This window comes from Callithrix jacchus, chromosome 21 (genome assembly GCF_049354715.1).
Source record: "Callithrix jacchus isolate 240 chromosome 21, calJac240_pri, whole genome shotgun sequence".
Lineage (NCBI taxonomy): Eukaryota > Metazoa > Chordata > Mammalia > Primates > Cebidae > Callithrix > Callithrix jacchus.
In genome coordinates this window covers 16,892,541-16,906,842 of record NC_133522.1, presented here as the reverse complement: position 1 = coordinate 16,906,842, position 14,302 = coordinate 16,892,541, and the positions used below count along the sequence as shown (strand labels likewise).

Here is a 14,302-nt window from a genome sequence, read left to right as displayed (position 1 = left end):
GTCCAGATGGCCAGATAAATTGTGTCAGCTTCCTATGGATCTCATCTTTCTTTTCCTTGGCTTAGTTCTTTTTCTACCTCAGTAAGCAGCAATATTGAATTTGTTTGTGATTTGCAGACATAGGCTAATCAAATTTAAATGATAATTTTTTCAGTGTCAGTCTATTATCAAAAGGGGAAGAAATTGGGCAAGGAATGCCAATGTTTGGCAATACATAAAACTAATTTTTGTTTTGTATCCTCAGAAGCTAAGATTCTTATGGACAGGAAGAGGTTCTTATGGATAAGGGTTTATTTTTCTCTAGCTTTATATAAAAAAGTGCTAGAATACAATTGAATAGTGCCAAGTACAGATGAATAAAACAAGGAAGGATGAAAACAGTAAAACAGAATACTGAAGAAATAAAAAAAAAACCATAAAATTAGGTCACATAAAAATGGGTAAATATCTCAAAAACTTAGGAGACCATTGGAGAAAACCTCAAAAAATTGATAAATAAATCGTTTGCACTAATTAATAATGATAGTCTTTGCATTTAAGAATAAAAAATCAGGTAGACAGCTTTTCATACATGAAGTTAAAATAATCATGGAAATATTGAGTCTTTAAAAAAATCATAGCCTAAGTGGGAACATTTAGGTCATATGTACGTGCAAAAGTACACATTTTTTTTTGTTTTCTCTAGCATTCTTGAGGAATATTAATATTTGTTTTTTTTAAATTTTGTAGCCCTTTCAACTTTTAGTTTTCCCACTTTGAGCCCTGATAATAGATTATTGTAATCATTTTTAATTTCTCTTTTTCCTGTAGAATTCAGTGTTTTGATTTTTTTTATGATAGGATCCACCGGATTTAGCTCAGGTATTCACTGAAAAATCAATTTAATATTTTTTCCAAAGGTTGAATGGTCTGATATGCAAACCGTAGCTATTCCTTGTTCCAAAATATTTTGTTTTATTGAATGATGTTGGATTCACAAGTCCTTTTTAGGGCATAGCTGTGGTACCATTAGGTACCTGTATACCAAAAGTAAATTAGGTTTTCTTTGTTTCTTTCATAATGTACTTAAAACATGCATAATAGTTCATCAAATTTTACCATTGTTTTATTTTATTTTTTTCAAGAACGACCCACATTTCTCAGGAGGCCGATTAACCAGGTGGTGCTGGAGGAAGAAACTGTAGAATTTCGTTGTCAAGTCCAAGGAGATCCTCAACCAACTGTGAGGTGGAGAAAGGACGATGCAGACTTGCCAAGAGGAAGGTAAGAGAACGACCTGTGGATGGAAGGTTGTTAGGAGACCAGTGAATAAGTAGGAAAGAAAAGGGCTGCCGCAGTGCCTCCACCAAACACTCCTACGTCTTGGGGAATTTTCACTCATGTAATTTTTACATATGCAAGCCACATATTTCCTGTTTATTTATTAAATTCCAGCAGGCTTTCAATGTCACTCTTTCAATGAATATCTAAGTTAATGCTTGATTCTTCATTCCACCTCTTATCTCTAGATACCAAGGATTCCTGGGAGCCTTCTTTCTCCTGGGCCCTTTGAGGCATACCGTGCTGTTCCTACAGAATGCCGCCTCCTTCCTTCCATCAATGACTACCCTGTTCTCATGCTTTACCCTCTTGGGATACCATTTGTTACCTCCATGGCCCAAAGCATATCTAACAAAAGACTATTGCATGTGACCGACTGTGAGTCCTAGAATAAAGGAAATGTTAGCACAACACTGAAATAGTAGCAAGTTGTTGGTATCTTTTCACATAGGAGATTTCTTTTTGTTTTTCTTTTTTCTTGTTTGTTTTTGAGATGGAATGCAGTGGTGCGATCTCGGCTCACTGCAACCTCCACCTCCTGGAATCAAGCCACTCTCCTGCCTCAGCCTCCCGGGTACCTGGGACTACAGGTGTGTGCCACCATGCCCAGCTAATTTTTGTATTGTAGCAGAGACGGGATTTCACCTCCTGGTCTCGATCTCCTGACCTCGTGATCCACCCTCCTCAGCCTCCCAAAGGGCTGGGATTACAGGCGTGAGCAACTGCACCTGGCCCACATAGGGGATTTCTAACACAGGGACCTCCACTCTCTTTCTTCCTTGTCATCTCTTCATGGTGCCCCTCTCTTCCATCTCTTTCTTATTGTTCTGATCACAAACCCTCAAACCCAATCTCTCAAACTTAACCTGTATTAAAAAATGCCTGTCATTATATATAAAAATAATTTTAACTTTTTAGTCATATAAATTTCCCTATGAGCTTGCCATTTAGAATCAAATAAGTCATTTGAGTGTTTTTTTTGTTTTGTTTTAATACAAGTTATTTTATTGTTAAGACTTGTTATGCCTTCCTGCTAGTTATACCTGCTGACATTAAAACCGTTATGCATGCTACAGTTAGTGTTTGCATAAAATTGTACAGGCTGGGTTTTTCTAGTTTTTCTTTTTTTAAAAAAAATATGGCCTGGCATAGTGGCTCATACCTATATTCCCAGCTCACACCTGTTATCCCAGCACCAAGGCAGGTGGATCTCCTGAGGTCAGAAGTTCAAGACCAGCCTGACCAACATGGCAAAACCCTGTCTTTACTAAAAATACAAAAAATTAGCCAGGTGTGGTGGTACATGCCTGTAACCCCAGATACTCGAGAGGCTTGGGTAGGGAGAATCTCTTGAACCGGGGAGGCAAAGGTTGCAGTGAGCCAAGATCATGCCACTGCACTCCAGCCTGGGTGTCAGGGTGAGACTGTGCCTCAAAAAGAAAAACAAAACAAAACTTTGTTTCATTCCACTGACTGATATTAAACATGCTTCCACAGAAGCTATATACCTTTTGTGTGCTTTCACTCCGATCAGTACTTTCCTAAATGTAAATATTCATTTTAAAATATCAATTTTATAAATCCCAAGATATGATAAGATACTTTACTTCAAAACACATGTCACTCATGGATTGAATGCACTGGATGCAAATGTACCAACCATATAATAGTTCCTGAGAGGCTCTTTGCAATCTAGGGGAATAAAACAAGTGAAAGCATTAATTCCACTAGTTTTTCAGCCTATGTAATAGGAAAAGTCATCACTGCGTTGCTTTTATCATTTTAATGCCAGACATCTATCTTTAAAGGAATGGTATCAGAAGAGGTTTGTAAATGTGAGGCTTTTCATGCCAGCTCATTAGAGAAGTGGGTTAGAAAACAAGGAGAGTTTACACTATTTAATTACTCTGTCCATCCTTTAGGTATAATCAATAAATTTCTAAAAATTTGAGAGCACATAAAGAATAATTTTACAATGTTGATGTAAGGTGAAGAGATTAATTCTAAAGTAAAGTTTATCTTATTGTAAACATAGGTTTATTTTCAATAACTGGGAGTCTATGGCCTTGTCCATTGAAACTTTAAAAATCTTTAGATTTGGAATAATTTTGATTTATAGGAAAGTTATAAAGTTAGAACAGAGAGTTCCCATAAGCCCTGTACCCAGTTTTCCTTGTCAATATCTTACATGACTATAAAACATTTGTCACATCTAATGAGCAAACCTTGATATGTAATAATTAAATAAAGTATATACATTATTTGGCTCTCCCAGGTTTTCCCCACTGTCCTCTTTCTACTCCAGTCCACTTCAGGTCATAAACTAGTTGAGTATCATAGACTTCTGCATTTCGTTCTCATGTCTCTCCAGTCTCCTCTGGCTGTTACAAGTTCTTAGTGTTTTCTAGTTCTCGTGACCTTAACAACCCTAAAGGGAAGTACTGGCCAGGTACGCTATTGAATGTCCCCGAAACTTGGATTAGTCTGGTGTTTTCTCCTGATTAGAATGGGTTTATAGGTTTTTAGAAAGAATACCATAGAGATGACATGCTCTTCTTATCCATTGTATCAGGGGATACATTATATCCATGTAACAGCACTGGTGACCCTGTTAATTTTCAAACATTGAACAAGAGCAAGTTGCAAAAAGGTTTAAAAATAGATAATTGTTTTAAGTGTGCATTGCATTTTAACATGTCTATGTTTCTGAATTAAGGTAAAATAAAATTTAATTGTGCCTAGTTTGATTATTTCCAGCATAATGTAGGTGTTAAGTCATACACCTGACGTTAGTGGTTACACTGTTCTCCAAGTCTTGCCAAATTCATTTGCTTTCATGTACAAATGATACATATAAATCAGCCAACAGCATTAAAGCTACATTTTCAGAAGGCATGATATCAAGGCCACTAAACAACAAGGTTGAAAACCTGAGAAATCTCACCTTCACTAACTTGCTTCAAACATTGTCATGTTTTGGCCTCTTTTTTCTATTTATCAGCATGATATTATTGTAGTACTCTGTGTAACCAGTGAAATATTTTTAAAATATTAAGCAAATGGAGGTGCTGTGTACGCTTTAAATTGTTCTGTTAGAAAGGCTTAAAGCAAGAAGTGGAATACAGAAACGAAGGTCAGTGTTTTCATCATGATAGGCACACGTGCTTTTTCTTGAATTCCCAGTCTTTAGGTGACGTTTCGGAGGAGTTTATTCATTCCTCGATTTGTATGTATTAGCATAAGTCTCACGTGTAATGAGAGGGAAAGAGACGTCTTTCCTTGGTGAGGAATAACAGTAATAACTTTTAACCAACCATAGACTAAATCAACAACATTGATTCTATTACATTATTTCGGTCTCAAACTAGGGAGATGACCAATGTTCTTGTATAAGCAATTGGTTTAGTGGATGGCATTTCCTTGGCTTAACAGTTAATGAAGTTTGAATAAGGTTTGTGTAGTGGTTCATGCCAAACACATTTATATGAAAGCTTTGTAGGCAGCTGCGTAGCCTGTAATTAATATGTAAGTAATATGTGACTATTTTTTTTTTGGAGGCCAGAAAAGCTTTTCAATTCAAGTTTAAATTTATGAGATGCTGTGAGAGATACTAAAACTTTTAACACAGAAGATATCTGTGCCAACCTTTCAGTAACCAGAGATGAATTAAGGGAATAATTCTTTCCCTTGCCTTGAAAATATTTTTTAAGTAATACTGACACGCCTCTTTCTTTTATTTAGTCTTAAACTCCTGACCTTTCTCAGTAACTAGCTTTAATGAAATTACAACAGACTCTTGGTGAGTTGTATTAAAACATGTTCTGAAAAGATAAATGTTTAATGAGGTAGGAAGCATAGCAAGTCTAACAATAACCCTTGTGTGCAACTAGGGAAAGTTATTTATGTGGACACGTGACCAAGAGACAAAATTGGAAAGAGTCTTTATATTACACACATTACCGTCAAACTGTTAATTCCTTATAGAGACTTCTGAAGATATTACCGTTTCACAACTGGATATTTCAGGAAGCGTATTGATTCTGTGCCAAGTATCAATACTGTTTTCTAGAACATTTCAATACCTATGTGTTAGGGACAAAAATTTTACACACTAATGTGAAAATAAAGTGAGTAGGGGGAACACGCAAGTAAAAGGTATTTTATAGTTTATAATGATTATGATTTTTAAAGAACTTTTTTTTTTGGCAGAGTTTTGCTCTGTCACCAGGCTGGAGTGCAATGGCACGATCTTGGCTCACTGCAACCTCTGCCTCCCGGGTTCAGGTGATTCTCCTGCCTCAGCCTTCCAAGAAACTGGGATTACAGGTGCCCAGCACCACACCTAGCTAATTTTTTGGTATTTTAGTGTAGACGGGGTTTCACCATGTTGCTCAGGCTGGCCTCAAACTCCTGAGCTCAGGCAATCTACCTTCCCTGGTCTCCCAAAATGCAGGATTACAGGTGAGAGCCACCATGCCCAGCCTAAAGCACATTTTTAAAGCATGATTTAAATAGTAGAAGATGTACTTTTGGATTTACCTACATTTAGTAAGCGCCTACTACATTTATAATGTTTATTGCAAGTTTGAAAAAATAAGTAGTTTTAAACAAGGTGAATGTAGGTGAATGAACTGTTATCAGTTCTTTAGTTTTTATTTTATATTGTGAGATTGGGCAATGTGGAAAAGTATTTACATTCTGAATACAGTAAAGAAAGTAATCTGGAGTAGTTCTAGTTATTTTTTTGGGTACTATCTTTTGCAGACAAATATACAGCATTTTGCTTATTAGTCCTCTGTTGATTAAGTGCCTTCAATACATGTTTTCACAAAGTGTTTTATGTGATAGAAGTTGCCAGTATTTATAATTAATGAGGTGAGATTCTATCTTATGTCATGCTGTATCATAACATAGGCTTATTGCATATTTTTGTTACATAAATATATTTATGCGCTGAAACTCTGTAAAAAACTATGGCAAGGCAGAGTGTTTCACGCTTATAAACCCAGCACTTTGGGAGGCCAAGACGGGCAGATCATGAGGTCAGGAGTTCAATACCAGCCCTGCCAACACAGTGAAACCCCGTCTCTACTAAAAATACAAAAATCAGTTTGGCGTGGTGGTGTACGCCTGTAATCCCAGCTACTTGGGAGTCTGAGGTAGGAGAATCACTTAAATCTGGGAGGTGAAGGTTGCAGTGAGTTGAGATCATACCACTGCACTCTAGCCTGGAAAACAGAGCTAGACTCCACCTCAAGAAAGAAAGAAAAAAACCTTATAATGTGAAGAAACATTACCATAACACAAGTAACATGACATAAACAATATAAAGAATATAAATAATAAATTTGTAACCAAAGTTATAAAAATAAATTGAAATATGACAACACTACATTATTCTCTTCAATTTAATATTAACAAGAAATCTTTTAAAAATCCCTTCCAGAACTTGGATATGAGTTAGTGTGATTAATCTAATTGCGAATTCCTATCTTTGCATGTCAGCAGAGTTTGTATTTCATTTAATTATTAGCAGTCTTTAAAGAACTGTAAACAGGAGATTTAATATCTCTCATCAGTTATATAATTTCAGCATATTACCATTAGCTCCATGATCATTTTTGTTTTATTTTTTTCTAAATTAATTCTAAAGTGACACTAACTTTCTCAGTAAGAACTTCTCTCTTCCACAGTAGAGAAAGGGATGTTCATAATAGCTTGTCAGAGGAAAAAGGAAAGAAAATATGCCACTTACATTCTTATGTATGCCTGCAAATTCTAAATGCACTTGATGGCTTGCATAGAGGGGATATAATTAATGTATTTTTCATAAAATAGAAAAGGGAGTAGGAAATAAAAGGTTCAAGATATAGAGAACAAAATTCCATCAATTTTCCTTAACCCACTGATAAAATTTCCTTTTCTAAAGTGCAAGTCTATTTTAAGAGAGAGAATTTTCAGAGTTTTTAGTTCTATGAAATGTGAGAATTGCATAAACACATGATTCTTTAAGAAACTGAATGGAACCATTTACAATTCTTCTTTTTTTTTTTTTTGGATGGCATTTCTATAAAGTGGGTCTTTTCTCTTAGCTCTGGAAATGTTTTTAGATTAATTGTTTGGAAGCTCTATTGTTTAGAGCATGTGCTTCTGGACACAGAGATGCTGAACAGGTGCTCAGCTACCCTGTGGAGGCAATCAGCCTTCTTCACATATAGTGTATGCATCAAGGACATGTGGTAATTTGGGCTCCTGATAAATAACCACACTGATTAGGTTGGCTGGTGAAGACTGAACAACTGAAATAGTCTTAGAAAAAAAAAAAATATATATATATATATATATATGAAAAACTAAGAACAAGAGAGAAGCAATATATACAAAATACTGTAAATGACATCTAAAAAATGGACTGGTTCCTAAACATCAGAAATTTAAAGAAAAGTATAAATTAAAAATCTTTCTTTTTAATGGTATACAGATGTCTTAGCCACGTCTCTCCGAAAACAACTAGAAACTGCATGGGAAATTACTGTGGGATCTTTTAATACAAATTACAATAGCATAAAAAATATTTAGGCCATTGCCAAGGGGTTTTGGACTTGAGGCCTTATTCTGCTACTGTTTGAATATTTAGTTTGTTTATACTCCCATTATCTGGAAATGATATTTGACAGATTTCTTCACTGTAAACTAGGAATGTGATTTTGAAGAAGCTATTTAAACTTTGTGCTTTACATCCTGAAAATATGGACCAGCAATGTGGGGGACTGACTTTGTCTCATTTTATAGGTTGAAGAATTATGTCATACATTTTAACTCAAATAGCTATTAAAATGATATAACCATTTCAAAGCACTGTAAACATTGTACAATGGATGCACATACATGGTGCCTCAGTTTTACAAATCCACCTGATTGGTGGCATTTATTAATCTTACAGTTAAGTACAGGGAAAAAATAATGCTGAAAAATTTGAAATACATAATTTGTATATAATGGCAAATTCTTCCATCTTTGAGCATACAATTCCTATATAAACACACAAAATATTATTTTTGAATAGATATCACTTATGCTTTTATATTATAGGCATTCATTTATAAATGCTTCTAGTGACCCTGCCTAGTCTAAAAGTCGCCATGCATTTTCTATTTTTCGTAAGCTATACCTGCTGCCAGAGTTGTGTTCCAACCCCCATGCAATCAGATACCTGGATTAAGACCTGCATATTTCACACATACTGTTTTGTTTGTCTGTGGGTAAATAAGAATAAAACCATTATTATAAAAAGATTGCATAATGTTAAAGGCAAGTATTTAGGGAGGACTTACCATGTGCCTTGCAATGTAATAAATGCTTTTTACATATATGAATTCCATTATTTTAAAGAATAGTGTTACAGCATATTACTCCTAATTGAGGGTTATGGAAACAGAAGCTTAAACAAGTTAGGTTTTTAATGCCACACATTAATAAGCATTAGGGCCAGAACTGGATTTAGAATCTGTCTAGGATGAAATCTCTATTTTAAATGAGGGGGGCATGATAATTATATGATTATTAATTATTTAAGGATTTGAGTCACCTGTGGATTTTATGTTTTAGATGTAAACTTAGATAATTGGTTAGAAATGCTGTATTATGAATAACTAAATAGACATATTATACAGCAATAGAATTAAGATAATTTTTAGAGCAACTTCGTAAGCCACATGTAAAACATCTTGACATTATAAAAATTTAAACATAAAGTAGTTCAAGTTGACCTTCCTGGAAACTGAAGATATAGATTTTGTTTTTACAAATAGGATTAATTGGCAACTTTCAGAGAAATGACAGAATGGCAGTTTTTCTGTGTTTTCATTAAATAGGTGCTAATAGTTGCTGTTAACACAAAACTAATTGCCTCCTAGGGTGGTGAGTGCAAGTTGCCTAGTCCTGTGACCACATTGGCCCATCTGTTAAGAATCTCAGCTTAGGAACAATGCTGGAACTGGATCCAATTTGGATCCTGGCCAATGGTCAACTAACAAGCTGGGGCACACTAGGAATATGAAATGCCTTGAAGTTAGAGATGCTCTGCTGTCCATTAACTGACAGCTCTTGTGTAGTGTATGGGCAGAGCCAAGACCAGGTGCCAGTATGCTAAGCAAACGGATCTGTCTGCATGCCACCTGTCATTGGCATGTGTGTAATGTCCAAAACAGGAGCCACAGTAGGTGTACTTCTTCCATCAAAGTGTGGATGTTAGAGCATTCATTTAGGCTGAGGTAGGGATGAGGGCAACATTTTACCTTAAACCAAACTATAGGGCAAGCCAGAGGCTTACCAGAAGATAGCTCTCATATCACACTCTATCATACATGTGGAAGGAGTGTTACCATTTGAGACACTCTCCCCCGTACCTAGGTTCTTACGTTAACTTTAAACAAAAGGTAAAAAGAAAAAAGTTGTTTAAAATAATTCATTATGTTATTTTTAAGCAATTCATGTAACATGTCTGAGTACCAGAGTCGATATATGCAAATTATGTTGGATTGAACGGTGTTGGTGTTGTCCTCAACTTCTGAAATTGTGTGGTTCTATGGCACACAAAACAATTAGAGATTCTACCACTCAAAACAATTAGAGAAGCGTGGTAATATTTTTTTTTTCAATAGAAGAAGGAAATACACAAGAAAATTGAAATATCTGGACCTAAAGAAGAAAATTAATGTTACCCATATATGTATTATCCAACGACAACCACAGGTTATGTATAGAATATATCTTGTAAACTTATGTATATTTCAGGCATATTTTTCATTCAAAATTGTTCTTGACCCTGAATGCTTACTTAGGCTTTTATTTTTTAAAAGCCACTTTCAATTCAAAATAGCCGTTTCTGACTGCATTTTCCTTTCCCATAAATATAATACTAATAAATGATATTTACATAGTGCTTACTCTATACCAGAACTACTCTAAGCATTTTGCAATAGTACTCTTCTATCTGTAGAAAATGCCATGATGTAAGCAATATTAACCTATAAAATAAATATGAAAACTGGGGTTGGGATTTCAGTTTTAGTTATTACATAATATAACTCATTGGTACTTCATTGTAAAAGGCCATACTTGGAGGTGGGAGGTTAGCACTAGGGCACAGTGAATCCTTTCCAAGAAGTTAGAAGTCCCTTCTGAGAAGTGATTCATCATATAACTCTGTGGGATAACATCATGGCAAGATCTCAGTATAAAAATTCTGCTAGTTAGTCTTATGAGCATGATGTTAGAAATACAAAAGGTTTTGTAATACCTTTCAACTCATTTGTCAGTATAGACATTTGAAACCTTTATAAAGAATATCTGGTTGGGTATGCCATATCATTGCAATTCATTAAAAAATGGCAGTTGTTATAAAAATTATGTCCTATGTCTGACACATGGTACTCACCCGTTAAGACATTCGGTACAGTGATTCTCAAAAAAATTATATTCAATCAAAGCCATGAACATTCCAACCACTAACTCACATTTTCTAACAGTTTTTCCAAATATTTACCACCACAAATATCTTAAACAAAAAGTGAAATAGACCTGTCATCTTTATTTGAGAGACTGTTTAAAAGTGAGAAAGAAAATATTTTTATCTTCATTATGAACGTAATTTATAGTAAGAAATATAGTTGATTTTCTCAAAGAAAAGCCCCAAATCTCTAATGTAGTCTAATCAAATATTTATACCAAGAATTATTTCAAAAATGATTCTAGTCATTGAATATTTTGTGTTGATAATCCAGGAAATAAAAAAGATGAGATTGTTCTCAAGGATTTTAGTAAAGAGTATGAGATATGCGTAACATTATCAACTAAGTTAAGCTATAAAAATTATGATAGTTGAGGCTCCTTATGGCTTCAAAAAATAAAAGATAGTCTATTCCTATATGACACTAGAGATAGGTCTAAAGGGAAAATTGAATTTTCCTAAGTGGAGCTGCAAAGACTATTTCAAAAGAAGGAAGCAGGATGAAAAAGCTTTGGAAAGTGTAGGCCAACAATTAGTGATTCCATTTGCCTGGAATGTAGACGAGGGGCACCTAAGGCTACAAAGGTTAGCTAAGGTTCTATTGTGAAAGCCTTTCATTCCAAGGGAAGCATTTATATGGAATACATCGTAAAATGGGGATTAATTGAAACATATTGAATAGAAATGTGTCTTTGTGTCTTCCTTTAGAAAACTGATTTTATTTGTTTTCTTTGAGACGGAGTCTCACTCTGTTGCCCAGGCTGGAGTGCAGTGGTGCGATCTTGGCTCACTGCAACCTCCACCTCCTGAGTTCAAACAATTCCCTGCCTCAGCCTCTCTAGTTGCTAGGATTACAGGCCCCCCACCACGCCTGGCTAATTTTTGCATTTTTTGTAGAGACAGGGTTTCACCATCTTGGCCAAGCTGGTTTTGAACTCCTGACCTTGTGATCTGCTCGCCTTGGCCTCCCAAAGTGCTGGGATTACAGGCATGAGCCACAGGGCCCGCCTAAAAATTGATCCTTAAAGATAGAGTAGCTTGGAACAGAAAAAGTGTGGAAGTAGGAATACCTGGTAGGAAGCTGTTTGAAATATAATTCAGGAAATAGATTGAGGTATTTTCTGTGAGTTACACACATATAGACATTAATACAGGAAATTTTTTTTTTAAATCATAATATAATTGTATGTCAGTGTTATTAGAAAAAGAGAGATTAAAAGTAATACTGAGGCTTACAACTTGGGTGCCTTGTCAAAAGATGTTGTGTTTAATAAATAGAGAAGTCAAAATATATTGTTCAGTCTCATCATTTTAAATCATGTAATAGTAATTTCTGTCACCGAATCCAAGGTAGAATTGATTGTGAGATAAACAGTACTTTTTCTCTGAGTTAAGGAAAGGAAAAAAATGACCAAACCACCTATGATATGTGATCTAAGATAAGATGATTCTTAATTTTGAACATGTTAAAATATAAAAAAGTGCATCTTAAAATATATTGAATGAATACCTACCGGTGTTTTACATAGAAATAACTCATTTGATCTTCCCCATTTCCTTATGAAACGGGCACTCATATCATTGCTATTTGATAAATAAAAATCTGAGGGGTAAATTTAAATGATAGAGATCTGAATGCAAATAATCGAAATCCAAGGCCCACTTTCTTGACTGCCAAATACAGTCATTTATTTCTAATAAAAGACTTAAAAATAATAACAGAAACTAATTTTATATTAAGGACCACTGGCCTTCTGCTTAGTGACTACACAATATTTATAATTAATGCTTCCAACAGCCTTGAAGTATAAATCCCTTCTTCAAACAGAGGAGAAAACTGAAGGTCAGAGACAGTGAAAAGCATGCTCAAGATCACAGGAAACATGGGAACAGAGCTGGATTCGAACTTCAGGTCTCTCTAATATTGAGAGCTTGTGCTCATGTCTTATGTTGGCCCCGGGATCCCTTCATTCCATGTGTTACTTAACAGATGGTGACATATTTGTTTTTTTATATTTCTACATAACTTTCTAAGAGAAAATAGTGCTCAGTTCCTCATTATTATAATTATTTCTTTATCTCCCTAACTTCCTTTGCCTTATTTATCTTCAATCCTAAATATCGAGTCCTATGTCTGACCACATAGCGCTCACGAGTTAGGCCTTTCGTGCAGTGATTCTCAACTAGGGACAAATTTGCCTCCCCCGTTCCCTGACAGACATTTGGCAATGTCTGGAGACGGTTTTGATTGCCACATTTGAGAGATGGGTGCTACTGGCATCTAGTGCGTAGACGCCAAGGATGCGGCTAAACATCCTGCTATGCGTCAGACAACTCCCACAGTAAAGAATAAATAATCTGACCTGTAATGCTGATAGTGCTGAGCTTAAGAAACTGCTTTCGTGGAAAAGACAATCTGAGCATTGCTCAGTTAGTTATTTTATGTAATATTTGTTATTTTTAATGTTAGGACAAAAATAATAGAATATAATTCCCTGACAGACTTCAAAGGTAATAATCTTTCCTTGTCCCTTAGATAGGATGGTTATACCCAGTAAGGTAAATGACTAACACCATAATTTGGTTTGATGTACACATGTCATCATTTAACACAAGAAGAAGACCTGTTGGTTTTCTAATGGTTTGGGATGAATGTATATTTTTGTACCTTTTCTGGACTATATAAGGCAGATAATTTTTCTTTATATTCCTTGCACATCAAATAGTTGCTGAATTGATGAAACCAGTGAAGAGTATCTTAATTAGAGAAGCGTCTGAATGTAGGTCTCATTTTCAAAAATACCTACAAACCCACAGTTATATGAAATATTTAATGATCAGAAGTATTCCTATGAGGTTGCATGGAATTTGTGAATTATTCCATAAACACATTTTAAGAGGAAGTTTCTCTTGGCAGAAGAAAAGAGAAGAGAGCATTTTGAATCTTCCACAGCATCCCAGACTGAACATCCCTCTGGTAATGTAGTTGCCTCCCCAGCTAGTTCTTTAAACACTGATGAGGAAGACTTCTTAGCATTTGTCCAACTAAGGCAGCAAGGCCACCAAGTAGATGGCACATTTGGAAATGCGTTTTACCAATTTTACCGTGAATGGGACATCTCTTATCACAGTGTTTCTTCTTGCACGCAAAAGAGTGCAAGAATGAGCTGTGCCTAGCTAAAAACTTCTGGTCTGAGCTATGAGCTCTGTGGATTCTTGTGGATGTGATCCCTAAAGTATTTTCCTAAAAGGACTTAAAGTTGAGGTTAATTTCTACCCAAACACACAACTATGAGATATATCTGTTTTACTAAATCTGATAATGCAATTTCTAGTCCTATTTATTTTGGGGGTTGGGAGGAAGGCAGGAAGGGAGGGAAGGAGGACGGTAGGGAAAAAGGCAGGGATGAAGGAAGGAAGGAACGGAGGAAGGGGGGAGGGAGGGAGGGAGGGAAGGGAAGGAAGGAAATC

The 14,302-nt window shown here is 35.4% G+C and overlaps 1 protein-coding gene across 38 annotated transcripts in view; it reads left to right on the top strand.

Annotated features, from left to right (window-relative positions):
* Positions 1 to 14,302, top strand: part of ROBO2 (roundabout guidance receptor 2) — a 1,334,178-nt gene that overhangs the window by 1,174,961 nt on the left and 144,915 nt on the right. For all 38 annotated transcript variants that reach the window (XM_078358529.1, XM_078358528.1, XM_078358527.1 and 35 more), the window contains exon 5: positions 1,125 to 1,263. In XM_078358529.1, coding sequence (XP_078214655.1) covers positions 1,125 to 1,263 — 139 coding nt within the window. The remainder of the gene's footprint in view (positions 1 to 1,124; positions 1,264 to 14,302) is intronic.